Source organism: Equus quagga, chromosome 7, assembly GCF_021613505.1.
Source record: "Equus quagga isolate Etosha38 chromosome 7, UCLA_HA_Equagga_1.0, whole genome shotgun sequence".
Classification (NCBI taxonomy): domain Eukaryota; kingdom Metazoa; phylum Chordata; class Mammalia; order Perissodactyla; family Equidae; genus Equus; species Equus quagga.
The window spans coordinates 98,442,305-98,468,499 of record NC_060273.1 but is presented as its reverse complement, the minus strand read 5'-3'; the positions used below and the strand labels follow the sequence as shown (position 1 = coordinate 98,468,499).

Here is a 26,195-nt window from a genome sequence, read left to right as displayed (position 1 = left end):
TAATAAATGACAACTCTGAAAAAAAGATTTTCTTGCCTCTTCAAGGTTTGTTTTTACTGGTCATTGTTGTCATTTGTTTGCTTGGAGACTTTTCTGAACTAATTCAGTAAAGTCTGTATTCTCTGTTGTGGTGGTCACTGATGTCTCTGCTCACTTAGCTTAGTGGTCAGCTAATGGTTAGACAGAGATTTCCTTAAATACCTAGAACCAATAAGTTTCCCAGTTTTTGCCAAGGGGATCTGTGTATGTGTTGAGGCATCCTTTTAACACTTGCCAGGCAGTTGACAACTCTGCCTTAGCCTTCAAAGCTAGCTTGAGCAACACCTTAACACTAGCTAGATGTGAGAGCTCAGGGCCTTCTCAGGTCTTTTCTGAGCATATGGACAGCCTTAGGCATGTGCACAGCCCTATGCATGCATATGGCCTTCTAGATTTTCAGGAACATTTTGGAGCTTTTCAAAGCCCCTATAGATATCTAATTCCTGAGCTTTTGCTTTCAAGCTTTCTGATGAGCTTAGTGTTTGCCTCAATACTGCCCACCTCAGTCAGTTGCAGTGTTAAACAATTGCCTATGCTTGTTTTCAACTATTGCCCATGGGAAAGGGATGTTTGCATTGGGTGAACTCTGAATCAAGTCAAATAAAGGCAGCCTGGAGAGTAGAGTCTTCCAGGGATTCACTAGATAGTTCAAATAATGACAAGTTTCTGAGAATGGGGCCTTGATGGAGCTTTAACATCCTTCCAATGGCTGCCAGGCTGCTGGTTTTCACTATGATGGCAGTCTATTGATTTTTAAAGCTACCACAGAGCTGAGAAGAAGGAAATGAGAATAAAGCAAGTGAAAATGCCATAGACATCATTGTTTTCTACTGAAATTTGGCTGTTTTTCTTGAACAGACTCCCTGTATTGCTGCAAGCTTTTGGTTACTTTCCAGAGTTCTGAAATCATTAATTCTGACAATTTTTCCAGTGTTCACTGGAGAAGAGGATTTTCAGTGGTTCTTACTCTGCCTTACTTCTGGATATCTGGTTTCTGACTCTTGATCAATTTATGATGTGCAATTAAGGTCTGAAATTCTCCCTGGAGGCCACTAGGGTTAGTTTCTTTACTGATGGTTTGCAACTGGATTTATGGGTCTGACAAAATTGCCTTGATTATTTAAAGGACCTCTCTAAGAGCTTCTCCTTTGAGCTTTTTGTAAACAAGATTCCTCTTACAGACCCTGGTGGTTCAAGCTGATGACGCAGTGTGGTCTGTTTAGGCAAATAAGGGCCCTTGGGGAGCTTGCACATGGGCGCTCTCTCTGACCTCCAGTGCTTGCCTGTATTCTCTTTCTCTTACTGCACCATATCTTTTGCTTTTAAATAAAAGCCTGTGTGAAGATACTCTGTGGAGTCTGGTGAATCCTTTCAAGTAACCGAACTGGGAAAATCTTTGCAATGGTATCTGCATACAATATTATACTATGCCGCAGAAGTATAATACTATAATACAGCTGTGGAAAAGAATGTGAAAGATATCTGTGGACTAATATGGAAAGACATCCAGGGTATATTGGTAAATGAAAATGCCAGATGCAGAATTGCATATTTAGTATATTATTTTTTATGTAAGAAAGGGGAGAAATACAAGGGTATATAATTGTATTTGATTTGCATAAGGAAACACTGAAAAAATACACAAAAAAACTATTAAAAATTCTTAACTATGGAAGTGGTGGGGGCAAGATATCCCAACATATAAATTTTCATATTGTTCCTATTTTTGAACCTTATGAATATATTACTCATTCAAAAAAGAAAAGAAAAATTAGATCATGTGGCCAAGGGGGATAATAAAGTATAATAGAGTTTCACAATAAGTACCAAGAAATAAAGATGGACATGAAATGATGCTCAACATCACTAATTATTAGGGAAATGCAAATCAAACCACAATTAAATACTCGTATCCACATACGTCACTTTTCAGTAGAGTTTCTTATATAAAATTGAGGAGAGGGAAACCTCTGACACGAATTTGAAGTAGTTCTGTTACTCCATTTTACTTTTTCTTGCCTTAGGAGTCTGGAATCCTTCAAAGAATTGTCCAGAGGGTGGCAAGACCAATGATTGACTAGCTTCATATCTGTGACAATCCCCATCTAACAGTGACCTAAATCCAGAGGCCCCTGCCAGCTTAGCAGCTTACAATTCTGGCAGCCTGACTTGTGGTAGGTTATACAGAGAGCAATAGAAAGAGCTTCTGGAACTCCCTCAGCTTACATGGGTCAGAATGGCTATAATAACTAAAACAAAGAACAACAAATGTTGAAGAGGCTCTGGTGAAAAGGGAGCACTCATACACTACTGGTGGGAATGCAAATTGGTGCAGCCACTATGGAAAACAGTATGGAAATTTCTCAAAAGATTTAAAAATAGAACTACCATATGATCCAGCTTCCCCACTACTGGGTATGTATCCAAAGAACTTGAAATCAATGATCCAAAGAGATTTATGCACCCCTATGTTCATTGCAGCATTATTCACAGTAGCCGAGACATGGAAGCAGCTCAAGTGCCCATCAACTGACAAATGAATAAAAAAGATGTGGTATATGTATACAATGGAATACTACTCAGCCATAAAAAAGACAAAATTGTCCCATTTGCAACAACATGGATGGACCTTGAGAGTATGATGTTAAGCAAAATAAGCCAGACAAAGACAAACACTGCATGATTTCACTCATATGTGGAAGACAAAAAATACATGGATAAAGAGAAGAGATTAGTGGTTACCAGAGGGGAGGGCAGTTGGAGGGTGTGCAAAAGGGACAGAGGAGCACATATGTATAGTGATGGATAAAAATTAGACTACTGGGGGTGAGCGCGATGAAGTGTATTCAGGAACTGATAAACAATAATGTACACCCAAAATTACACAATGTTATAAACCATTATAATCCCAATAAAATTACTTAAAAAAAAGGGGGAAAAAATAGGCATGCCAAAGCATAAACATAAGCAACAAAAGTAAATAGTGACACAAGATACAAAGGTGAAATTTCATCTGGGTAGCATATAAAAGGCTTGGATTATTGTTTTAGCTTAGGATATCTGAAGAGCAGAGATTTTGGGTGGAATAGTTCTTTTCGTGAGGGGCTCTCCTGTACATTGTAGGATATTCAGCAGTATCCCTGGCCTCTACCAACTAGAAACCAGTAGCAGCCCCTGCAAAGCTGTCACAAACAAAAATGTCTCCAAACATTGTCAAATAGGAGAGGGGGCACCAAAAGCACCCCCAGTTGAGAATCACTGCTTTTGCTGATCTGAATGGCAACTAGATCTTCTGAGCAGCTCAGTAAAAAAGTTTCTTTCTGGGGCCGGCCCCAGGATGGAGTGGTTAAGTTCGAGCTCTGCTTTCACGGCCCAGGATTTCGCTGGTTCGGATCCTGGGCACGGACATGGCACCGCTCATCAGGCCATGCTGAGGTGGCATCCCACGCAGCCCAACCAGAAGGATCTACAAATAGAATATACAACTATGGGGGGGGGGGGGGGGGGGAGATTGGCAACAGATGTTAGCTTAGGGCCAGTCTTTAAAAAAAAAAAAAGAAAAACATTTTTAAAAAGTTTATTTCTAATTTTCTAGTGAATGTTTTCCTGATGACTGATCTATGTCCCAGAATGACTCTTTCAGTGAGATGTCAAACATTTCACATAATAGTATTTTCCAGTTTATTTATTATTAACGTAAGCATGACTAAACTGATATACTATTTTGCAACTTCTTTTGAGTGACATTAATGACTTGGAAATATTTTCCCTTTTAATAAAATATTTAATTGCTGAATCATTTGGTGTGATTTTATTACTTTGAAACTCTTTGTATGGTAGCCAACCTCTTTAATGAAATTAGAGAAATGGAATTAAATACTCATGTCCACATACACTTTTCAGTAGAGTTTCTTATATAAAATTGAGGAGAGGGAAACCTCTAACATGAATTTGAAGTAGTTCTGTTACTCCTTTGATTTTATTTTTTCTTGCCTTAGGAGTCCGGAATCCTTCAAAGAATTGTCCAGGGGCTGGTAAGACCAATGATTGATTAGCTTCTTATCTGTGACAATCCCCATCTAACCGTGACCTAAACCCAGAGACCCCTGCTAGCTCAGCAGCTCACAGTTCTGGCAGCCTGACTTGTGGTAGGTTATGCGGAGAGCAATAGAAAGAGCTTCTCCTCCCTCAGCTCTACTCAGGATCTTCTGGGAGTGATGCATGTGGCCATAATTATATTTAAACGTGACTGTTCTGTTTCTGAAGAAAGCAAATCAAACCTGTAATCAGGAAACTGGTCCGCAGATTACAGCACAACCACGTGCGTGAGCCTGGAAGACAAGTCTCCTTGCTCTTCTCTGAGGGTTTTTTGTTGTTGTTGTTAATGTGATTAATTTCAGTTCAAGGAGCAGGGAACATCACATTTTCCAGGAGAATCATCTTGGTTTACCCCGTCTCTCAACTCAGGTGGAAGGGTTTCCTCAATCGGAAGGGAGATACAGTTCAAAGCAGGAAAGCGAAGACCGTTTTATGACTCCGACGGAAAAACTCTCTTCGTTCTCAAAAAACCGAAGGCGTCTAAAGACAGGATACGCTCAAATAAATCTTCAGCCAGCAACAGGATCTGTAACCAACCTGTCCTGCCTCTTCCCCAGCGCCCGCTGAGTGCTTGCAACCCTGTTCCCAATTCACCCAGCGGGCGCGTGCGGAGTCGGCCCTCGGCTCGCGGGCGGGGGAAGGCTCCCAGGGCTCCCGCTAAATAGCAAACAGATGCCGGACACGCCGGAGATCTCACGGACCAGGGCACCGCCGCGGAGACGAGTTCCAGCCCGGAGGCTTCCAAGGGAAAAGGCTGGCGGCCGCCAGACTGTCTTAGTCTCTTTGCTTGAAACGGGCTAGTTTTGAAAGCAGGGCGACCTTTTTCCCCGGGCAGGGGTGCAGAGAGCCAGATCCGGCTCCAGGACTGGAAACCGCATCCCAGCTGCCGAGGAGCTAAGTGGCGGCTTCCCGCCTGGCCCCTTCCCGAGGTAAAGCGGCCGTTTCCTTTCCTGCACCGGGGAGACCCAGACGCCACGCTCCCTGGCTTTATGTCGCCCCCTCCTCGAGCCCCACTTCCCAAGCTCTGAAAGGCTCCAGGACTCGCGACCTTGTTTCCCTCCTCGCGCTTGCTGCCTGGGTCGCGTGAGTCCCGAGCTTCTTCGGGAATTTAAGGCCAAAGGTTTGGCTCTGAAAGTTAGTTTTGACTGCGCCGCTGTCCCTCCCAGGGTCATTTCAGAGCGCGTCCCCAAAAGTCCTGGTGCTTAAGCCCCCACCACATCCCCTAAAGCACGAATCCCCGGGGTGGTGGCCAGCAGGTGTGCTGCCGGCAGCTCATCACGGCAGTCGAGGAGCTGAGGATGCTCTGTACCTGCCTCTTTTCCGACAACACTTGAAACCGCCCCGGGGCACACCCAACACATCCCATGAATCCAAATATCCCTGACACAGGTGTCCGAATTCGAGTTTGGTCCGACCCTCCCCTCCCCGCGGCGACGCGGGGAGCCTCTTCTGCAAGGTCTTTTCCTTCGGACCCGAAGGGGCGCGCGCTTCGGTGCGCTGGGTCCACCTCTTCCCTAGGCTCGGGCGGGGGCGGGGGTGGGTAGGCAGGGACCTGGATCTGATTCGCTGGGAGGGGGAAAGCCGTGGGCCCAACTGCTCTCTCCTGTCTGCCGGGTTCCTCGAGGAGGAGGAGGAGGGACGGTACAAAAGAGGAGGGGCAGGGGTCCCATGCCTGAGCGCCCGGGCCTGTGGTTTGAACCGCCGCCGCCGTCACCGGGTTCTCACCTCGCCCCAGCCCCAGGCCCCAGCCATGGGGCCCCCTTCCAGCTCCGGCTTCTACGTGAGCCGCGCCGTAGCCGTGCTGCTGGCCGGGCTGGCCGCCGCGCTCCTGCTGGCGCTGGCGGTGCTGGCAGCCCTGTACGGCCAGTGCGCGCGCGACCCGTCGTCGGAGATGCAGCACCGCGGGGGCCCGGGCGCCGCGCCGGTCCAGCCCCGCAAGCAGAAGGAGCAGCCGCCGACCCCGAAACCTGGCCCCGCTCGTAAGCCGGCGGTGGCGGCCACCCCGAGCGACTGGCGGCCCCCAGGACCCTGGGATCAGCTGCGCCTGCCTCCCTGGCTCGTGCCGCTGCACTATGAGCTGGAGCTGTGGCCCCGGCTGCAGCCAGACCAGCTCTCGGCGCCCGCATTGCGTTTCACTGGCCGCGTGAACATCACGGTGCACTGCATCGTGTCCACCGCGCGGCTGCTGCTGCACAGCCTCCTCCTGGACTGTGACAGCGCCGAGGTGCGAGGTCCTCTGTCCCCAGTCACTGGGGACGCCACCATAGGCCGCGTGCCCGTGAACGACGTGTGGTTCGCGTTGGACATGGAGTACATGGTGCTGGAGCTCGGCGAGGCCCTGCAGCCCGGGAGCCGCTACAAGCTGCAGCTCAGCTTCTCTGGCCCAGTGTACCAGGACACCTGGGAGGGGCTCTTCCTCAATCTCTACACAGACCAGGGTGAGCGCAGGTAAGGGCAGGTTGTCCGGGCCTCCTCGGCCCCCGCGCGGGCTGCGGGTCCACCTGCTTACATGCGTCCAGGTGCGCATCTCCCGCCTTTCCCAAACAGCCTCCAGCCCATCCCTCGCGACGTTTTCTTCCAAAGCCAGAGGGCGAGCGCCTCCTTCCTCTTCTTCCGTCCAGAGATTCTGCTTGGAAGAAAGGCTTCGAGACCGTAGTCCTTCCTCTGGCCAGTTTTCAGCCCCATCCCTGCCCATCCAGTTTGTTTCTATAGTTGCCCCTTTTAAGGTCACTCTAAGTTTATCGTCCTTTTCAGAAAGCCCCTGTCTTCTCTAACCTGGAGTTTCTTCACCGCAGTGAACAAATCCCTTGCTACTCAAAGTTTGGTCCGCGGACCAGCAATAGCTGCAATATCTGGGAGCTTGTTACAAATGCAGACTCTTAGGCCCCACTCTCGACCAAGGGGATTAGAATATGCGTCTTATCGAGATCCTCCGGTGATTCACGGGCGTTAAAGTCGGAGCAGCGCCGGCCTATAGCACCCTTGCCCGCTCTGTTTTTCCCTCCTGGAGCGCCCCTCAGCGCTCAGCTCTCACATCTTTTCTCTGGGCTCTGTAATTGCTGCTCTTGCAACAAATAGACTCTCGTTGGGGCTGTTTGTTCTTATACTTTCTTCTTTTTGCTAAGGTTTTCCAAAACTTCAGAATCCCCTTTAATTCATCCTCCTCTCCCACCCCCTGCCTGGGTCCCGCGTCTCTTTTTGCTGGCGAGCAGAGGCATTCCCTTCCCCTCCTGGCTCTTTGAACAGCTCTGCCGAAAGTCGGGGGCGGCGCTTTCAGGATTCCTCCTTTGGGAAAAAAAATAAAAGCGAGACCCCCCCGCCCCCCCGAGTTTGCAAGCTCACGTAGCGTACATGTGTTCTCTTTACATTCTTTTGAGATAATGTCTCCCACGCGGAGTGTTTCCAGCTTAAAAATTGCCTCTTTCCACGCTCTGTGATCACATTACTGACCTCGGGCAAGCGCCAGGGAAATGGTTTATGTAGAAGATAACTCTCTTTTCAAACTGGCGATCTCCACTCACGCACTGGTGAAGCATTTGCGGTTTACACAACTGCATGTACTTTGCCCTTTATTATTAGAGAAAATGTTCTCAGATGTTCTCTGAGGGGGGAAAAACACTAAATTACCCACTAAATCGTCTCCTGCATTATTTTCAAAACTTCAGGGGGTTTTAAATAAGTTTAATAAACTTCCTTAGTGGATGTGTAATCTATAACTTTTGTTTTTAAGGACAGTGTGTCTGGTTTTTCTCTTTCAAAAATGCATCAATGCTTGAAAAATAGTTTCGAGAAGTTTCTCATTAGGATAGTGTGTTACTGGATTTATAGGCACTGGAAACATTTTGAAATACTGTGTAGAGTTCAGGGTGCAAGATTTTGGGGAGGAAAAAGAAGACCACTCTCCTTGCACAAATATGGGGTGGTGTATTCTGCTATCAGTCAGTAAATCTTCATCTGCTCACCCTCTTGCTTCTTCCTGTCTTGATGGGGCTGTGGCCCAGACAAACCACCACAGCAAACATGGGAAAGCAAAGTCTCTTTCCAGTTTTCTATTGTGCTGGTGATTCTAGAGGTGACTAGAAACCAGCTTTGGAGAACATTAAAACTCAAACAAGCAGAAATCTTAATAAGTCCTGCAGGTGTTGATAGACCAAGGCAGAGCTCCAGAATCGTGGCATCTTAGAGGAGCAGTTGCCTCTAAGTTGTCTTCTAGGTCTCTGCTTCTGAAACCACGAGGAAAAGGAGTCTGCCGCTGCGTTTGAAGCCAAGATCACAAAGAACCTGGTCAAAATGACAACTTGTAGAGGAGCAGATTTTAGAAGCCCCGTAGGCCTGAGTTGGAACCTGAGCCATGTGACTTGAGTCAGTCTCTTCACCTCTCTGAGTTTGTTGTCTTATTCGTGAAATAGTCATAGTAAGTGCCAGCCTGTACAGTGTTGTGAGAATTAACCCAGACGGAAGGGACGGTGACTGGTACACAACCTGTGGTACTATCAGTAGCTCGGGGTATAATGGTTCGGAGCAGCCTCGTGTTATCTAAATATGGAACCTGCAACATTCCTGGAAGATATGAGTCTAAGAAGATTCCCAGATGGGAAGAAAGGGCCTATTGATTTCACGTTTTTCTCGGGGTGTTTAATACCAGCTGCAAAGGTTGGAACATGTTTAGCTCTCTTCTTTGGTGACGCCTTGTCAGAGTCTGGACAGGCTGATGTTTTTAAATAATTTTACTCAACACTAAGGGAAAAGAAAAAGAAAATCATTCCAGAAAATACAAAGAGCATCAGTGTCTCACATTTCTAAGGTTTAGGTTATGATTTTCTAGCTTCAGAACTTGTTTGGGATGCTTCCCACCTACGCTTGGCCTTTCTCTGCTTGGCACGTGCCATCACCTTCTGCCATATAGAAGCCATCTATGGATGCCTTGGACATGTGCTTCTGTGTGTCAGTGTCTGGCTCCCTCGTTTCATGTGTAGAAAGTTGAGAGCAAGATCCAAATGTTAATGTCCCTCAGAGCAGTGTGTTCTTCATTCCTTGGCATATCACTGTTTCAGGGTTTGCCATATTCACCTATCTCCAGCCATGTTATTTGCTAAAAAAAAGTTACTTGATTTAAACAAAAATATTAAGTAGATTTATTGAAAAGCAGCTCTATCCCATTGTCATAAATGGAAAACCACTTGCAATTTATAGAAAGTAATGGCACTAATTCGATAAAACAAAACAATGTTATTAAGTTCTATCTATATTACTGCCTGCTGAAGGATCTGAAGACTGAATCTGAAGGCTGCTGTCTCTTTGTTAAAAAGAGAAGGTAGAATTAGGTATTCAAGAGAACACCGAACTAAGACTTTCTCTTGATCTAATCAGAATGGCTCATAAAATTGGAAAAGGACTGACTTTCTCATGTGTGAGTCAGATCTATATAACAGTGTGTCTGAGGGCGACCAAAAATCTTTCTCCAGCTATACTTTGGAAAATCCTAAATTAGAGTAGTGGTTCACAAACTTTAATGTGCATCAGAATCACCAGAGGAGCATATTAAATATGCAGATTCCTGGGGCACACCCTCAGAAATTCCAGATCAAAACCCTCATGTTCATACCAACATTATTCATCATAAGATAGAAGCAACCCCAGTGTCCATCGATGGATAAATGGATAAACAAATGTGGTATATACATACATTGGAATATTATTCAGCCTTAAAGAGGAAAGAATTCTGACATATGCTGCTGTATGGATGAATCTTGAGGACTTTATGTAAGGAAGCCAGACTAGTCAAATTCATAGGGACAGAGAGTAAACTGATGATTGCTAGGGGCTGAGGGAGTGGGGAGTTTTAGTTTTGCAAGAAGAAATGAGTTCTGGAGATTGGTTGCACAACAGTGTGAATGTACTTAACAGTACTCAACAGTACACGGTTAAGATGGTAAATTTTATGTGTATTTTACCACAATTAAAAATGTAAAAAGAACAGAAAATTTTTAGATCATTGAGTTTTGAGTGGGGTTTGGAAGTTTATATATTTTTAACAGTTGCTTCAGATAATTCTGGTGCCCACAATCAGTGCCCCATTTATTTTTCTATTATTTTGAAATCATTACAGATTCACATAAAGTTGCAAAGATAGTACAGAGAGGTCCCATGTACCCTTCATCCAGTTTCCCAAAATGATTATATCTTACATGATTATAGTACAATATTAAAACCAGGAATTTGACACTGATACTATGTGTGTATATTGTTCTATGTCATTTATTACATGGGTAGATTTGTGTAACCACTACTACTATCAAGATACAGAACTGTTCCATCACCTCAAAGGTCATCTTCATACTTTCCCTTTATACTCATACCACCTCTCCCCCCACCATCCCAAACCCCTGGCAACCACTAACCTGTTCACCATCTCTGTAATTTTGTCATTTTGAGAATGTTATGTAAATGGCATCATACAGTATGTGACCTCTGGAGACTGGTTATTCTCACTCAGGATAATGGCCTTGGGATCCATCCAAGTAGCATGTATCAATAGTTTGATCTTTTTAATTGCTGAGTAGTATTCCATGGTAGAGATGTAGAGTTTGTTTAGCTGTTCACCTATTGAGGGACATTTTGGTTGTTTCCAGTTTTGGGCTGTTACAAATCAAGCTTCTGCTAGCAATTATGTATAGATTTTTGTGTGAATGTGAGTTTTTATTTTTCTAGGATAAATGCCCAGGAGTACAATTGCTGGGTGGTATGGTAGTTGCATGTTTAGTTTTTAAGAAATTGCCAAACTGTGTCCCAAAGTGTCTGCACCATTTTCCATTCCCACTAACAATGTATGAGTGAGAGAGTTTCTCTGCACTGTGGACACCATTTGGTATTGTCACTGTTTTTCCTGTTAGCTGTCTGATAGGTGTTTAGTGATTTCTCATTGTGGTTTTAATTTGCATTTCTCTAGTGCTAATGATGTTGAACATGTTATCATGCTTATTTGCCATCTGTCTATCAGTTTCAATGAAATGTCTCTTTGTGTCCTGCCCATTTTCTAATTGAATTGTTTGTTATTTTCCTGTTGAGTTCTGGGAGTTCTTTATATATTCTAGATCTAAGTTCATTGTGAAATACATGGCTTACAGATGTGTTCTCCCAGTCTGTGGCTTGTCTTTTCATCTTCTTAATAAGGTCTTTCAGAGAGCAAAAGTTTTTAATTTTAATAAAGTCCAATTTATCAATTTTTTTATAGATCATGCTTTTGGTATCATTTCTAAGAATAATTTTTTAAGGCTTTATTTTTTTAAGAGCAGTTTGGGGTTTACAACAAAATTGAGAGGGAGATACAGAGAGTCCTTGTACACCCCCTGTCCCGACACATGCATAGCCTCCCCCATTATAAAGATCACTCATCATAATGGAACTTTTTTTTTTTTTTACCAAGGATGAACCTATATTGACACATAACAATCACCCAAAGTCCATCGTTTACTTTAGGGTTCACTCTTGAGGTTGTATATTCTATAAGTTTGGACAAAGGTATAATGACATATATATCCATCATTACAATATCATATAGAATATTGTCACTGCCCTAAAAATCCTCTATCTGCCTGTTCATCTCCTCTCTCCCTGCAACCATTAATCTTTTTACTATCTCCATAGTTTTGCCTTTTCTATAATGTCATATAGTTTGAATCATACGGTATGTAGACTTTTCAGATTGGCTTCTTTCACTTAGTAAAATACATTTAAGTTTCCTCCATGTTTTTTCATGGCTTGATAACTCATTTTTTTTAGGGCCAAATAATATTCCATTGTCTGAATATACCACCGTTTATTTATCCATTCACCTACTAAAAGACATCTTGGTTGCTTCCAAATTTGGGGAATTATGGAAAAAACTGCTATAAACTCTGCATTCAGGTTGAGATAAGTTTTCAACTTCTTCAGGTAAATATCAAGGAGCATAATTGCTGGATTGTATGGTAAGTGTATGTTTAGTTTTATAAGAAACCACCAAACTGTCTTCCAAAGTGGCTGTACCATTTTGTATTCTCACCATAATTAATGAGATTTCCTGTTGCTCCACATCCTTGTCAGCACTTGTTGTTGTCAGTGTTCTAGATTCTGGCCCCTCTAATAGACATTTAGTGATGTCTCATTGTTGTTTCAATTTGCATTTCCCTGATGACATATGATGTGGAGCATCATTTCATATGCTTATTTGCTATCTGTATGATTTCTTTGGTGAAGTGTTTGTTGAAGTCTTTGTCCATTTTTTTAATTGAGTTGTTTTCTTATTGTTGAGTTTTAAGAGTTCTTTGTATATTTTGGATAACAGTCCTTTATCAGATGTGTCTTTGCAAACATTTTCTCCCAGTCTGTGGCCTGTCTTCTCATTCCCTTTATATTGTCTTTTATAGAACAGAAGTTTTAAATTTTACTGAAGTACAGCTTATCAGTTATTTCTTTCATGGATCATGTCTTTGGTGTAATATCTAAAAAGACATCACCATACCAAAAGTCATTTAGGTTTTCTCCTGTGTTATCTTCTAGGAGTTTGATAGTTTTGCATTTTACGTTTATGTCTATGATTCATTATGAGTTAATTTTTGTGAAGGTTGTAAGGTCTGGGTCTAGATTATTTTTTCTCTTTTTTTGCTTTGGAAGATTGGCCCTGAGCTAAACTCTTTTGCCAATCTTCCTCTTTTTGCTTGAGGAAGATTAGCCCTGAGCTAACATCTGTGCCAGTCTTCCTCTACTTTGTATGTGGGTTGCCACCACAGCATGGCTAATAAGTAGTGTAGGTCTGTGCCCGGGATCCAAACTTGTGAACCTGGGCCACTGAAGCTGAGAATGCCAAACTTAACCACTACTCCATGGGGCCAGCCCCCTAGATTCATTTTTTTGCATATGGACATCCAGTAGTTCCAGCAACATTTGTTGAAGAGACTATCTTTGCTCTATTGTGTTGCCTTTGCTCCTTTGTCAAAGATCAGTTGACTTTATTTATGTATATCTATCTCTGGGCTCTCTATTCTATTCCATTGATCTATTTGTCTATTATTTTATCAATACCACACTGTCTTGATTACTGTAGCTTTATAGTAAGTCTTGAAGTCAGGTATGTCAATCTTCCAAAGTTGTTCTTCTCCTTCATTATTGTGTTGGCTATTCTGGGTCTTTTACCTATCACTATGAATCTTCAATGCCGTTTGTTGATATCCACAAAATTAGCTTGCTGTGATTTTAATTGGGATTGCACTGAATCTATAGATCAAGTTGGGAAGAATTGACATCTTGCTAATGTTGAGTCTTCCTATCCATGAACATGGTATATCTCTCCATTTATTTAGTTCTTCTTTGATTTCATTCATCAGAGTTTTCTATTTTTCCTCACATAGATCTTATACATATTTTGTTAGGTTTATTACCTAAGTGTTTCATTTTAGGAGTTGCTAATGTAAGTGGTATTGTGTTTTTAATTTCAAATCCCACTTATTCATTGTTAGTATATAGGAAAGCAATTGACTTTTGTATATTAACCTCATATCCTGCAACCTTACTATAGTCACTTATTAGCTTCAGGAATTTTTTTGTCAATTCTTTTGGATTTTCTACGTAGACAATCATGTCATCTGTGAATAAAGAGTGTTTTATTTCTTCCTTCCCAATCTATACACCTTTTATTTCCTTTTCTTGTGTGAGTTTTGGCAGATTGTGTCTTTGAAGGAATTGGTACATTTTATCAAGATTATCAAATTCATGGGCATAGAGTAGTTCATAATATTTCTTATTATCCTTTTGATGTTCATGGGATCTGTAGAGATGTCCCCTCTTTCATTTCTGATATTGGTATTGATATAGTTGGATTCATTTGTTGTTGTTGTTAGTTCTGTCACTAGATTTTGACCCTGTGTACAGCAGAGCAGAATTCTGGTCTTTTTGCACCCCCTCTCACTTCCAGTGCTGCATCAGACAATGCTCCAATGCTGTTCACAGGGTTTTCATGGCCATTTTTTTCCAAAGTGGGTGATCAGGACCTTCTTCCTAGTCTGTCTTAGTCTGAAGGTCTTCTGAAACCTGTCTGCCATGGGTGACCCTGCTGGTATTTGAAATACTGGTGGCACAGCTTTCAGCATCACAGCAACATGCAGCCACCACAGTATGACAACCAACAGACTAGTGGTGTGGTTCCCTGACCAGGAAATGAATCTGGACTGTGGCAATGGGAGCACTGAATCTTAACCACTAGATCACCAGGGCTAGCTAGTTGGATTCATGTCTACCATAGTTATTACTATTTCCTATTTGTTACCCTTTTCCTTGTTCCTATTTTTGTCTTCCACTATTTTTCTGCCTTTCTTTACTATATTGAATCTTCCAATCCATAAATACAGAATGTCTGTCCATTCATTTAGATTTTTGATTTATTTCATCAGTGTTTTATACCTGTTTTGTTAGATTTACACCTAAGTATTTAATTTTGTTTGAGCAATTATAAATGGTGGGTTTTGTTTTTGTTTTTGTTTTTTGTTTTTTGTTTTTGCAGGGAAAGATTCATCCTGAGCTAACATCTGTTGCCAATCTTCCTCTTTGTTTTTTTCTTCTCCCCAAAGCCCCAGTGCATGTTGTATGTCCTAGTTGTAAGTTCTTCTAGTTCTTCTTATGTGAGCTGCTGCAACAGCATGGCAACTGACAGACAGGTGGTGTGGTTCTGTGCCTGGGAAGCACACCTGGGCTGCTGAGGTGGTGAGAGTGCTGAACCTTAATCACTAGACCATCAGAGCTGGCTCAATGGGGTTGTATTTCTAATTTTAATTTTAATGTGTTTGTTGCTATTATATAGAAATACGGAGTTTTTCTGTCTGTCTAGGACTTGCTGATCTCACTAGATCTAGGAGGGTTTTTTGGGTTCCTTGGGGTTTTCTGTGTAGATCATCATGTCATCTTCAAATAGAAACATTTTATTTCTTCCATTCCAATCCATACGCAGTTTCTTTTCTTTTTTTGCCTTATTTTCCTGGATAAAATTTCCAGTACTATGTTGAATAAGAGTAGTAAGAGTAGACATCCCTGATTTTCTCTTGATCTTCAGGGAAAACTTTTTAGCCTTTTACCATTAAGTATGATGTTGAGTGTAGTTTTCTTGTATATATTTTTTATCAAGTTGAGGAAGTTCCCCTCTATTCATGTTCTTTGTGAAAGGTTTTTTTTTTATTTATCGTGAATGGATGTTGGATTTTGTCAAACACTTTTTCTGCATCAGTTGATATGATCATGTGACTTTTCTTCTTTAGACTGTTAATATGTTGTATTGTATTGATTGATATTTGAATATGAAACCAGCCTAGGGTCCCTCGCTTTGATGAGAGCAGTTTCTGTATAGGAAGGGGGAATAGTGGAAAGCCCTTCCAACACGGAGAGGAAGGCTGGGAAGACAGGGAGAAGCCAAGTGGAGAGAACAGGTGTTTTTACTTTTTACACTCCTCCTTCTGACAGGGTATGACACTAAGACAAATTTTCCTGTGAAAGTAATTTCTTAGGAAGTGATCCCAGGAAAAACCAACTGGAGAATGAGGAAGTATGACTGGGAAGGGAAGGAGGCCAAGCTAGGGTATGAGATCAATCAAAGTCCCATGGAGGAGAGTTCTGGAGAGAGTGTGAGGCTTACCTCCAAATTGTCCCCATCAGGAGCAAGGGAGCAGGAGCATTTGTACTCCTCACATCTGTAATTCATTGATTACAGACTGGCCCTTGGGCCAAGTTAATTTTCAGGCTGTCTTCTCCTTAGGGGTGCAGGCAGTGCAGTTCCACAAGGAGACACAGGTGCTGACTGTTGGACGAGAGAGCAAAAATGATAATGAGATCTGAGAAGATATCACTGACATTACCTGCAACAGGGTAGAATATAATAAAGGGTGGAGGATGCAGCAAAAAATACTGAAAGAGTACATAAGGAAGATGTCAGAGCGGGAGGCTTGTTTTTTCTTTTAAGGTCAGCATGACTCTGCAGCCAGTGTGGCTTCTAATTTGTAGAATAGAAATGGCTTAGGCCATTGGGTCCTAGATAGTGCACATGGTTCCTGTGATTTATCTGAGGCCTCATGGGATCTAGAATTTCCCACATGGGCTGAGGATATTGACTATGGAGCTACAGAGGGGCCACCATGCCAGGGATCAAAGTAACTGTATTGCAGTGACTGCTGTAGGGTGGTTACCTAAGGTGTACTTTCAAAGGGAGTTGCAGCCAGGACTGGCCATGCGAGCTAGAGCCCAGGTAAGGGTCATGTCATCAGTGGGAACCACTGGGCCTTGACTGTTATGAAGGAATGGTTGACAAGTCATTCCAGTCAAGAGAATGTAGTCACACCAGTCTAGTGAATGCAAGAATTCCTTCAAAAGATCTCTTTCTTCTCTCCCTTTTGCCCATCTGGCATCTGGGTATAGGAGGAAGCTTCTTAGTTCTCATGTCCTAAGGAAATAAAAGAGCCCTGAAAGGGAATTTGGACTTTGAATTGACTACCCCCTGCTCCCCCCCGCAAATAAGACTGTTTTAAACTCAGTCACAATGAATAACCTTTAATTGGTAAGCTTTTGGTTTTTTCCCTCCACCATCAGTGAGAACATGGGTTCCCGAGTATAGTTAGTTATAAGTTTTCCTTACACATCTGACTTCTGATAAGTAAATTCTGACTAATAACCCCCTACATGTAAAATAAATGTCTCATCCAACATGAATGACTGGAGTTTGTAACAGTCGAATTCATCCAAGGTTTCCAAACAATTGTTATCAAGGACTTCACAAAACATTATACTACAAAACCATATTTTTTACCAGTTGCTTCTGACCTTTGGAACCCATTGCAGATGATACTTATGCTAAAGGCTAGTTACTCAGCTTGTTGAGGGTCGCTTAGTTATCTGATAACAGGGGCACTGAGAAAGTAAAAAAAATGTTTTTTTTTCTTGTAAGTACAAGTCACTCAAATGGCCCTGGACTACAGAATGGATAACAAGTTGTCTTTGGCCACTTTAAAAGCACAAGGAGGCTTTTTCTGAAATATCTTTCCCAGGGATAAAATTAGTTACGCCAGTACTGAGAATAGTAGAGGACGATGTTTCACTTGTAACCCTTGAAGATGAGCTTGACCTTTCATGAGACCCTTGTCGATAGCGCTAATCCCAATTAATAAATATCCCTTGGAATCCCTTTCATTAGGGTGATATTGTACCATTATGAGTTATGAGAATTTTTTTTATATTTACCTCTTAATTAACTGTGTGAAAGACTTATATAAAGTATGGATAGAAGTGAGAAGCGTGGGATCTAACTCCATGAAAAACAATACAAAGTACTAGGGACTATCTCCTTTTCTTATTGACATAGTGGATTGAGAAGGTTTAGAATGAGATCTTTTAAGTTTACTGTAAAGAAAATGCCTTCCTTTTGTTTGAAAAATCTAAAGTTTTCAAATCAATATTAGAAATGCCAATCCCTGCCTAACCTGCCCACAACATTTTTGAGAGACTATCTCTATGCAGGGGCCATGCTCTAATCCAGTGATCTTCTCCCACCTTCCTGTTCCAGCTTTCTTATGATTGCTGTTTATACATCTTTTTTTATTCTATTTTTAACTTATATGTGTCTTGATATTAAAAGTGAATTTCTTACCAAAACACAGTGTTAGGTCTTACAGTCTGACAATCTCTGCCCTTTCATTGGGATGTTTAGATTGTTTACATTTGATGTAATTATTAATTTGGTTGGGCTTAGATGTACCATCTTGCTATTTGTTTTCTATTGTCCCATATATTATTTATCCTATTTTTATCTTTTGCCTTTTTTGGATTGAGTAGTTATTAACATTCCATTTAATCTTTTTTTTTTTTAAAGATTGGCACCTGAGCTAACATCTGTTGCCAATCTTCTTTGTTTTTTCTTCTTCTCCATAAAGTCCCCCAGTACATAGTTGTATATTCTAGTTGTAGGTCCTTCTGGTTGTGCTATGTGGGACACCGCCTCAACATGGTCTGATGAGCGATGCCATGTCCGCACCCAGGATCCAAACTGGTGAAACCCCAGGCCACCGAAGCAGAGCATGCGAACCTAACCACTCAGCCATGGGGCTGGCCCCAACATTCCATTTAATCTTAACTCAGCTAATTAGCTATATCTTTTTGTTTGTGGTAGCGTGGGGGAAACAGGGCAGGAGGATTGCTCTAGGATTTACAATGTGCGTCCCTAACTTATCACAGACTACAGTTAAATGATGTTATACCACTTCACATATTATATGTGAATCTTAGAACCCTATCCTTCCATTTTCCCTCTCCTTTGTGCTATAGTTGCTACACACTTTACTTCTACATTGGTTATAAACCCTATAATATATTGTTACTGTTTTTGCTTTAAACAATAACTTTTAAATAAATTTTTAACAAGATAAAACCTCTTTTTATTTACTAACATATATACCATCTCCAATGTTCTTCCTTCTTTTGTGTGCATCTAAGTTTCCATGTTGTATTATTTTGCTTCCACCTGAAAGGCTAATATTTCTTCAAGTTCACGTCTACTGTTGATAAATTCTCTCAGCTTCTATTTGTCTAAAAAGTTTCACTTTTCCTTCATTTTTGAGAGATATTTTGGCTGGATATAGAATTCGGTTCTAGGTAGATTTCCCATAAGTATCTTTGCTGTAAACATGTTTGCCACAAGAATTTTTGCCACAGACATTTTTGCTGCATAATTGGTCATAAGGCAATTTTGCTGTAAAAGATAAAATAATGAGTTAACCGTTTTTAGTTTCATTTCTCCATTGACGTCAATCAACCACCTTTGGCAGACTTAATGTATTTCAGCTGATTGTCAGTTTGGTTTTATTTACTTTCCATTGACAAAATTCTTGCAGTACTCCCATTTGTATATTTCCCACATTTCCCATAGAGTTCTGGAACATCTATCAATGGACATGTGACAATATTGCATTTCACAATGCAATTCAAAGCTCAGTTACAAATACGTATCCTAGTATTTGGAAACTGATATGTCTCTTAATGAAGGTAGAAACTTCTTTTGTGAAAAAGAAAAAGTATGATGGATGCCAAATGAGAAGAACAAACCAGGGTGTAGATTCATGGCAATACTGCACACACAATTGATTTTATTTTGTGGATTGTACCTAAGTACTTGTCTTCCAAGTCTTTCATTTATAAAATTATACATTTTTTTGTCTTCTTTTGATTTGCCTACTTGTAAGATATTTATTTATTTATGACAAAGATGTATGTATATCTTTTACAGCAAAACTGCCGTAAAATTCAATAAATTCGGTGTTACCAAAAATTACCAAAAGATGGAAATGAAAACAAACTGTCAACCAGTTATTTTACCTTTTTTGGCAAAATTGCTGTATGGCAAATTAGTTATGTAGTGAAAATGTTTGCAGCAAAAATGCTTATGGCAAACATGTTTATGCTTATGGTGAAATGCTTATGGTGAAAATACCAGACAGAATTGAATTCTAGATTAGCAGCTTTATTCTTGTTGTTATTTTTTTCATTTCAGCAGTTCAGAGATGTGATTTTGTTGTCTTCTGGCTTGCACAGTTTCTGAAAAGAAGTCTTTGGATTTTAATTTTTGTTCCTCTATGTGTGATTTGCCTTTTTCTCTGTTTTTGAGACTTTCTCTTTATTACTTGTTTTCAGTGATTTGATTATGATTTGCCTCAGTATGTCATCATCTGCTCATCCTGTTTGAGGTTTAATGAGCTTCTTGTATCTGTGGGTTTATAGTGTTAATCAAATTTGGAAAAAATTTCAACCATTATTTCTTAAACGTTTTTTTCTGTCCCCTACGTTTTCTCCTCTTATTCTGAGACTCTAATTACCTATTTCGCTGCCTGACATTACCTAAAGGTCGCTGACATTCTTTTCATTATTTTTCAGTATTTTTTCATTGTGTATTTTATTTTGGGTAGTTTCAATTGTTTTGTCTTCAATTCCTTTGATATGTTTTCTTCTGCTCCAATCTGCTTTTAATCTCATCCAGTGAAATTTTTACTTGAGGTATTGCATTTTTATCTCTAAAATTTCTACATTTTTATATCTTTCATTTTATTCCTCATTATGTTAATGTTTTCCTTTATATCCTTGAGCATATTAAGCATATCTGTAACTGTTTTAACACCCTTGTCTGCTAATTTTGTCATCTCTGTCAATTTTTGTTTTGTTTCTAACTTCTTTTTCTCCAGGTTATAGTGCACATTTTCTTGCTTCTTTGTATTTCTATTAATTTTTAAACAACTTTATGGAAGTCTAATTGACATACAATACACTGTACATATTTAAAGTGTACAACTCAATAAGTTTTGGCATATGTATACATATGTTGTGGCGAAACCACCACCACAATCAAGATGATAAACGTATCCATCGCCTCCAAAATTTCTTGCACCTCCTTATAATTCTTCCTTTCAACACCACGCTGACACCCTCGTCCCCAGGCAACCATGGATCTGCTTTCTATAACTATAGATTAATTTGCATTTCCTAATGTGTTATATGAAGGGTATACTGCAATATGTACTCTTTCATGTGTGACTTTTTTCACTTAGGAGAGTTACTCTGAGATTCATCCTTGTGTATATCAATTCCTTTTTATTGCTGGTAGCATTCCATTGTATGGCTATACCACAATTTGTTTATCCATTCACCTGTTAATGGATGTTTGGTTGTTTCCAGTTTTGGGCTATTATAAACAAAGCTTCTAGAAATATTCATGTACAGGTCTTTATGTGAATTCGTTTCTCACGAGCAAACAACTAGGAGTGGAATGGCTGGATCATATGGTAGGTGAATGTTTAATTTTTTAAGAAACTGAAAAACTGTTTTCCAAAGAGTTTGACCATTTCACATTTTCATCAACAATCCAGGAGAATTCTGGTTGCTTCACATCCTCACCAACACTTGGCATTGCCAGCCTTTTCATTTTAGCCATTCTAACAGGTGGTTCTCATTGCAGTTTTAATTTGTATTTTCCTAATTATTAATAATATTGTGTATCATTTCCTATGTTTATTTGCCATCCATGTATCTTAGTAAAGTGTCTGTTCAAACCTTTTGCCCACTTTTTCTTGTTTCTTATTGTTGAATTTTGAAAGGGTCTTTTTTCAAATACGTGTTTTGCAAATATTTTCTCAGTCTGTGCTTTGTCTTTTTATCCTCTTAACAGTGTCTTTCAAAGAGCACAAGTTTTTCATTTTGGTAAAATCCACTTCATCTAGTTTTCCTTTTATGTATCAGCTATATAGTATTGTATCTGAGAAAGCATTGCTTCTGCCAAGCTCACAAAAAAATTTCTCCTATGCCTTTTCTAGTTTTATAGTTTTAGGCTTTATAATTAGATTTATGATCTATTTTGAGTTAATTTTTGTATATGGTGTGAGATACGGGTTGAAGTTCAATTTTTTTTTACATGTGGAAATTGAACTGTTCAGACACCATTTGTTGAAAAGTCTATTCTTTCTCCATTGAATTGTCTTTGCACCTTTGTAAAGAATCAGTTGTTCATCTATATGAGGGGTACATTTTTTGATTTTCTATTCTGTTCTATTGATCTATTTTGCGTATCTTTATGCCAGTTCCACGCTGTCTTGATTACTATAGCTTTATAATAAGTCTTGAAATAAGGGAGTATTCATGCACTAACTTTGTTTGCTTTTTCAAAGTTGTTTAGGCTGTTCTGGGTCCTTTGCATTCTCCTATGAATTTTTAGAATTAGCTTGTCAATTTTTACCCCAAAAAAAGTCTACTGAGATTTTGATTGGGATTGTGTTGAACCTATAGAACAATTGGGGGAGAATTCAAATTTTAAAAATATTGAGTCTTCCAACCCATGAATGTGGTATGTCTATTTATTTATGTCTTCTTTAATTTCTCTTGGTGAGGTTTTATAATTTTTACTGTGCATATTTTACATGTTTTATCAGATTTATCCCTATTTCATTTTTAAAATCTATTATAAATGGTATTTTTTTAATTCCAATTTCCAATTGTTTGTTGCTAGTTTTTGTCTGTTGCTCTTGTATGCTATAACCTTACTAAATTCACTTCTTACTTTTAGCAGCTTTTTTGTTGATTCCTGTTGTGACTTCGTTAAATTAACATTTGTTAAATAGAACACTGGGGTGTTAGATGGTGAGCCATAGTTCAACAAAAGACCACAAGGGAATTAAAATAAAGAAGTTTATTATTCACAGGTCCTGGAGGAAACTGGCATGCCTTGAGGGGTAACATGGGGAGGTCAAAGCAGGGTATAGGATGGAAGTAACAGGACCTGGGGCACATGCCTTTATTAGGGTCTGTGACTGGAGTGCTTTGGGGTTCCTGGGCTAAGGCCAGATTGGGCAATTGGAAGTATTCCTTTTTCTTTAATTTTCTGGAAGAATTTGTATAGAATTGACATTATTTCTTCCTTAAATGCTTGGTTGAGTTTCACCAATGAAGCCACTTGGGCCTGGAACTACTTTGTGAGATGGTTTTTAACTACAATTATATTTCTTTAATAGATATACGGTTATCTGTTAGCTTATCTATTTCTTCATGAGTGGGCTTTGGTAGCTTGAGTCTTTCAAGGAACTTGTCCACTTAATCAAAGTTGTAAGTATAAAGTTGTTTAAAATATTTCTTTATTATTATTTTAGTATCTGTAGAATCTGTAGTGATGTCACCTCTCTCATTCCTGATTGGTCATTTGTATCTTCTCTCTTTGAGGAGCTGGAGCCTGGGTTCTAGTACCAACCCTGCCACTTACTAGTTCTCTAATTAGTTACATAAACTCCCAGGGCCTCAGCTTTTACATCTGTAAATTAAGAGACTGGGGCTTTCCAAGGTCTCTTCCACTTCTGATAGTCAATAAATTTGATTAGTCTGCTTAGAGATTTATCCACTTTATTAATCTTTTTATAGAACCAGTTTTTTGTTTCACTGATTTTCTCTATTTTAATTTTTTTATTTCAATGATTTATGCATTATTCTTTATTATTTCCTTTCTTCTTCTTACTTTGGGTGTTGATTTCCTTTTCTTTTTCTATTTTCTTAAGGTGAGTGCAAGGTCATTGATTTAAGATCTTTCTTCTTCTGTAATATAGGCATTTACTGCTATAAATTTTCCACTAACTACTGCTTTAGTGGCATTCCACAAATGATTTTATGTTGTTTTTTCATTTTAATTCTGTTCAAAATACTTTCTAATTTTCCTTTTGATTTCTTCTTTGGTTCATGGGTTATTTAGAACTATACTATTTAGTTTCCAAGTATTTGGGCATTTTCTCATTTTTTATTGAGTGCCTGACATATTTTATGTTGCAAGTGCTGCATTTTGTTATATCGCTTTAGTGAACGCTGGCCTCTTTTGGATAGGCATGTAAGTCATTTGGTGATCCTCTTGATCCTTATTTGATCTCTCGCGGCTTGTATTTAAGCCTTTTGAGAGCGGATCTAAAGTTGCCTTTAATCTAGGGCTACTTTAGCTTGCTATTCAGGCATTGCCCTTTTGATCTCTGTTGAAAAAGCCTTATATTCTGGAGATTTCTAAACTCTGGCTTGTGGAAATTTGAACAACTCCTAGCACTATGTGAGCTCTGGGGATTGTTCAGCTTTCCCCTCCCTGGTAGCTATTCTTTCCCTGACAGCTTTTCTTTGCGTGACTTCATGAAGTGCAGATTAATGTTTGACCAAAGACTGAAGGGGACTTCCATGTAGATTTCTGGATGTCTTTCTCCGCCTAGCTACCTCCTCTCTTATACTCTACCCTGCAAATTCTAGCTATCCAGGTCTCCCTAAGCTCAAACCTCTGTGGCCTCAACTCAATGAGGTCACCAAACTCTTTGTCAGTTCCGCTTCCCTGTGCTGCAGTTCTGAAATTACTTCCAGGTAGGAAGACAGAGTGATCGTAATGTTCACCTTGTTTGTTTCTCTTCTTTTGGGAATCAGAGTCCTGTGCTTCCTGTCATCTAATGTCTGAAAACTGCTTGTTTTATGTATTTTGTCAGGTTTTTTAGTTGTTTTCTGCAGAAGGCTAATTCTGGCCCATGTTACTCCCTCATGGTAGAAAACAGAAGTCTCAATTTCTAGATTTGGTAATGCTGATAATTATAAAGTTAACCCTCAGTCATCTTCACAATATCTAAGTTTGCTTTTAGTATTTACTGTATTATGTACTTCAAAGCAGGCAGCGCACTGGAAGGGACCCCAGACTAGGGAGCTGGAACCCTGGTACCAGAACCAGGTACCATCCCTGCCACTTACTAGTTGTCTAGTCAGTTGCATCAACTCCCAGCTTTCACATCTGTAAATTCAGACTGTGGGACTTCCCAAGGTCTGTTCTACTTTTGAAATTCAATGAAAGAATGTATAATCCCATTCTTGTTCAAAGTGTCTTTTAGGAGTGCTTCTTGCATTTCTGATCATACCATTTTCTTTATAAAAGATAAGACAGAATCTGGAGGTATTTAGAGAAATGAAAATAGAAAAATCAAGAGAAGGGAGTGGCTTGCTGGTGTGAAATGGCTGGAGAAAATTAGGATCTTTACTTGGATCAAATTAAGGTGAGAGCAGCGTGATCAAAATCAATCAATTTGTGCAGGTGAAGGAAAAGTGACTAGAGAATTGAGAAAGTCCTCCTTCCATCGCTGTTTATGCTGGGAAATCTGGCACAGTCCTCAGGGTGTGACACACAAGAGAGAAATTTGAGTAATATTAGGAAAGAATTTAGAAGTCTCAAAACAAGGTCAATGAACTCAAGTGCCAGGCACAGGATGATTTTGGTGTCACAGAGAAAAGAGGTCATTTCATTATCCTAGAGAGGTGTTGAACACACATATTTCATGTGGCTGAGCAGTTTTCTCTATGGGATGGTTTTGCTTGTTAAAGATTTAGATCCTATATCTTTTAAAAACAAGTGTAACTAGCATATTGCAAAAGCATACCTCATAGTTCAGTAAAAAAGCAACCACGTTTCTCCCACTGTCTTTTTACAGTTTAGTCTCTGGGGTAATCTTTCCTGCTCCTGCGTGAATATTCTAGCAGCCTACAATTTCCTGCTCATTCTTAGGTGACAGATGATCTATGGTCACTAAGTCACAAACACTGTCCAGATGCAAAAATTAGAAAATTCAGTCCTGTGTGATACTCAAAACTTTAAACTTAATTTACTGGTAAATCTCCCTTTCTCCCCCTCTACCCTCACTTCCCCAAGCTCAGGCTGGCTTCAGGATAGCCTCATCCTGTAAGGTAAGTGGTAGTGGTCCTTCCGTTTCTCCACCTCATGTTTCTAGTCCTCCACTTCCATTTGAGAGCTGCTGCTTCAACACCCCTGGTGCAGTGCGACTAGAGGAGACAGGGAGTGGTGACTCATAGGGCAGTTCTTACTTGAACCAGTGTTCTTGTCATTCGGTCTCACTCTGGTCTAGCAGATGCCTTTTTACTTCGGGATGTTATTTTCCTGGATTTTTCAGAGTTTTCTCACTATTTCTCTTTCTCCTATAATTCCCTTGACCCTGCAGATGTTTCTCCTATTTCTACATTCTAATGGTCACTTGTGACTCTTTCCTCAGCCCCTAGACATCGAGTTGTGCATCTCCAAGCTCCTCTAGCTTGCTCCAGGTGGCTCTATTGAACAGAACCCAAGACGGTCTCCTTACTGGCTTTTTCTTTGTCTCAGGGCCCACAGCTCTTCCAAGGAACACTCATACGTCCCTTGCCTGGGACTGACGTGGGTGCCAAGGCAGCAGCACTCTTCTCGTTCTGCTAGTCAGTTCTCTTGCCTTTCAGTTTCCTACCTGGCAGGAGTTAGACTCCAGCCAATGTCAATGTCAGCTTCCTCAAGAGTGAGGTGAGCACCAGCCTCTAGGTCTCTCCGCCTCAGGAAACACTTCTACTGCTCTCCAGGGATCTTCTTGCCCAGCTCAGAGTTAGAAGCTTGCACATGCTCCCAACTCCCTGAGAGTATGACGGCTAGGCAAAATAACACCCCTCCCCCACCAAGAAATCTCTTCTCTGATCTCTTT

At 40.4% G+C, this 26,195-nt stretch overlaps 1 protein-coding gene across 1 annotated transcript in view; it reads left to right on the top strand.

Moving 5' to 3' along the window:
* The first annotated feature begins 5,777 nt into the window (after nucleotides 1-5,777).
* The window catches only part of LVRN (laeverin), a 78,338-nt gene continuing 57,920 nt past the window's right edge, over nucleotides 5,778-26,195 (top strand). Inside the window, exon 1 of the mRNA XM_046665436.1 lies at nucleotides 5,778-6,585. Within this exon, the coding sequence (XP_046521392.1) occupies nucleotides 5,888-6,585 (698 nt within the window). The 5' untranslated portion in view covers nucleotides 5,778-5,887. The remainder of the gene's footprint in view (nucleotides 6,586-26,195) is intronic.